We start from the raw sequence: 2,225 nt of genomic DNA, 5'->3' as shown, positions 1-2,225 counted from the left end.
ATGTATTAACAAACATTAAAAAAAAGGAAATTTAATTTTGAAACCCCAAATGCATTCATTCTCATTAAAAAACCTTTTGTACAAGCACAAAGGGCCACCGTTAACCTAAAGGAATAGCCCAATCTAATTAATCAAAACAATGGAAAAGATAGGATTGATTTTGAAACTTCAAACGCCATCATTATTTCACTCAATGAAAATCTTTGTAGAAGCACAATGGGCTACCATCCTTTCCCTCCCAAGATGGGGAGGTTAATTAATCAAATTTAAAAAATCTGCGTCCAATTTAAATATATGGTTTCCCTCCATGTTGCCCAAACCAGACATAACAGAGGCCTTTTGGTATTCCCCAACTCTTTTTTCAAAGAAATTTGTTTTCCCTCTGCACATTCATTGAAAAGAAACCCAATTAAAATTACAAATTTCTAAGTAAATACAAACACATAGGAAATGTAATCAACAATAAAAACCAAATACTTACTGAAGAGAGATCAGCTCCATCCAGTCAAATGGATTCTGTGCATTATACACTTTGCTATACCCCAATGCAACCTGAATTGCCAACAGAGAGATTGCCCAATTAAATTGGTAAAACATTACATCATGTGCATGTACGATACAAAGCCCTACTTATTCCTGACAATAACAAATGCATACCAGAAGCCTGTCAGCAACAAAGTCAATGTACTGACTCATGAGTATAGCATTCATCCCAACAAGATCACATGGGAGAGCATCACAAACAAACTCCCGTTCAATCTCAACAGCATCATAAACTATCTCTTTAACTCTCTTTTCACTGAGAGAGGACGCTCTCACCAGCGCAGAAATGAGAAAACGCAGTCCGCTTCGCGGCTTTGAGAAGCGGTACTCTGTAAGGCGCGTAATCCATCAGAGGTGATTTCAGCGCTTTCATGCCCAGATCCGCGACAGGCTCGCAGGAAACAAGAAGGAGATTGAAAAGCGAAGTCATAAGCTTCCTCGTCGTTAAGCCCAAGAACAATCCCTATCTTCGAAGTCGTGAACGGCAGCAGGAGCGTTAATGGCTCCATTGACGGAATCTGCACGAATTTGAGGAGCCGTGGCTGCGGCCACCGAAGAATATTGCAGGGTTTTCGAAGAGGAATTCACGTTACGGGAACTGGTGTAACAGAATTCATCAGACCTCGCTGAGGACCAAACTCTGCAGGTTCTTCGGCTCACGAATGGAAGCACCCTGGATGCCATAAAACCCCTGCAAATCTTGAATTCCAGATCAAGATTGCCTAATAAATACCTTGAAAGGTCGAACTGATTCAAGCACAGGCAAAGCAATTGCTTTATTGGTTGCTCGTCTGGGACAAGAAATTCTTTGCCCAGGCACAGTTCTAGCCACCTATTTTCCTCTTTTTCGGCTATGTGATGAATGAAACGCATGGCAATTGCATTGAAGAGGCAGAGGGAGGAAAGCTTTATAATAGAAACAGCAAGGCTGATGCATACTCTGGTGCATGGCGTCCAGAAAATCTTGCGTTTTGCCAAAACGAGCACTCCGGCTTTCTTGACTTTCCGTGCTTTCTTGATTTTCCGTTGTTTCCTTTTCTGGTTCAGATCCACGGTTGAAAGTGTCTCATCTGATCAAACGGCTCAGAGTAAAAGTGTTGACGAAAAGTTGATGCATAGGAAAGGCCTATCGGCCTAATTAATCATAAATAAATAAAAATAAAAATAAGTAAGAATAAATTTAAAAATTCATTTTAATATTAATATTGAAATAAATAAAAATCCCATCACATAAATTCTCATTAAATTGAAAAATAAATAAATAAATCACATAATTAAATAATAAAAATCTCATCATATAATTAAATATTAAAAATATTAATTTACAAACAAAGAATATCAAATTAAATAATTAAATTATTTTACATCACTGATATTAACATAAAAATTAATAATTAAACACTTCATTTATATAATTGAATATTTCAAACTTAATTTAAATCATTCTATTTTATTAATAGTATATAATTAAATCAAAACCCAAAAATTACAAAACAAGTTTGGCAAGGTCGGCTTCCATTCCCTGTGCATCTCTTAACCCTATTTATTCAAGTCCAATGAGATATGTCCTACATAATTACTGATCTATCCTGATGATGAACCATGGTGGATGGCTCGAAACGTCGATACAAACAATCATGGATGCGAGAACTCCGGAAGAAAACAACACACAAAGATACAAA

The 2,225-nt window shown here is 36.8% G+C and overlaps 1 protein-coding gene across 1 annotated transcript; it reads right to left on the bottom strand.

The window, feature by feature from the left end:
• Positions 1–236: 236 nt before the first annotated feature.
• LOC149180720 (ribonucleoside-diphosphate reductase small chain-like) lies at positions 237–1,344 on the bottom strand. The gene is made up of 3 exons (XM_089418214.1): positions 658–1,344; positions 482–552; positions 237–382 (listed from the first exon to the last, which is right to left on the bottom strand). Exons 1-3 carry the CDS (start codon positions 709–711, stop codon positions 253–255), a joined length of 255 nt encoding a protein of 84 aa, XP_089274340.1. The 5' UTR covers positions 712–1,344; the 3' UTR covers positions 237–252.
• Between the last annotated feature and the right edge of the window lie 881 nt (positions 1,345–2,225).

This window comes from Pinus tabuliformis, chromosome 3_2, assembly GCF_031772625.1.
Source record: "Pinus tabuliformis cultivar Carrire ecotype Pingquan chromosome 3_2, CPIR1, whole genome shotgun sequence".
Lineage (NCBI taxonomy): Eukaryota > Viridiplantae > Streptophyta > Pinopsida > Pinales > Pinaceae > Pinus > Pinus tabuliformis.
The sequence above is the reverse complement of the archived record's forward strand: the minus strand, read 5'-3'. Positions and strand labels throughout refer to the sequence as shown.

What these genes read in the sequence shown, in the direction of transcription:
- LOC149180720 (XM_089418214.1), bottom strand. Translation starts at nt 711, where the DNA reads ATGAATGCTATACTCATGAGTCAGTACATTGACTTTGTTGCTGACAGG. An exon ending in TTGTTGCTGACAGGCTTCTG is followed by an intron (nt 553 to 657) that starts GTATGCATTTGT and finishes TTGGCAATTCAG; the next exon opens with GTTGCATTGGGGTATAGCAA. An exon ending in ATGGAGCTGATCTCTCTTCA is followed by an intron (nt 383 to 481) that starts GTAAGTATTTGG and finishes ATGAATGTGCAG; the next exon opens with AGGGAAAACAAATTTCTTTG.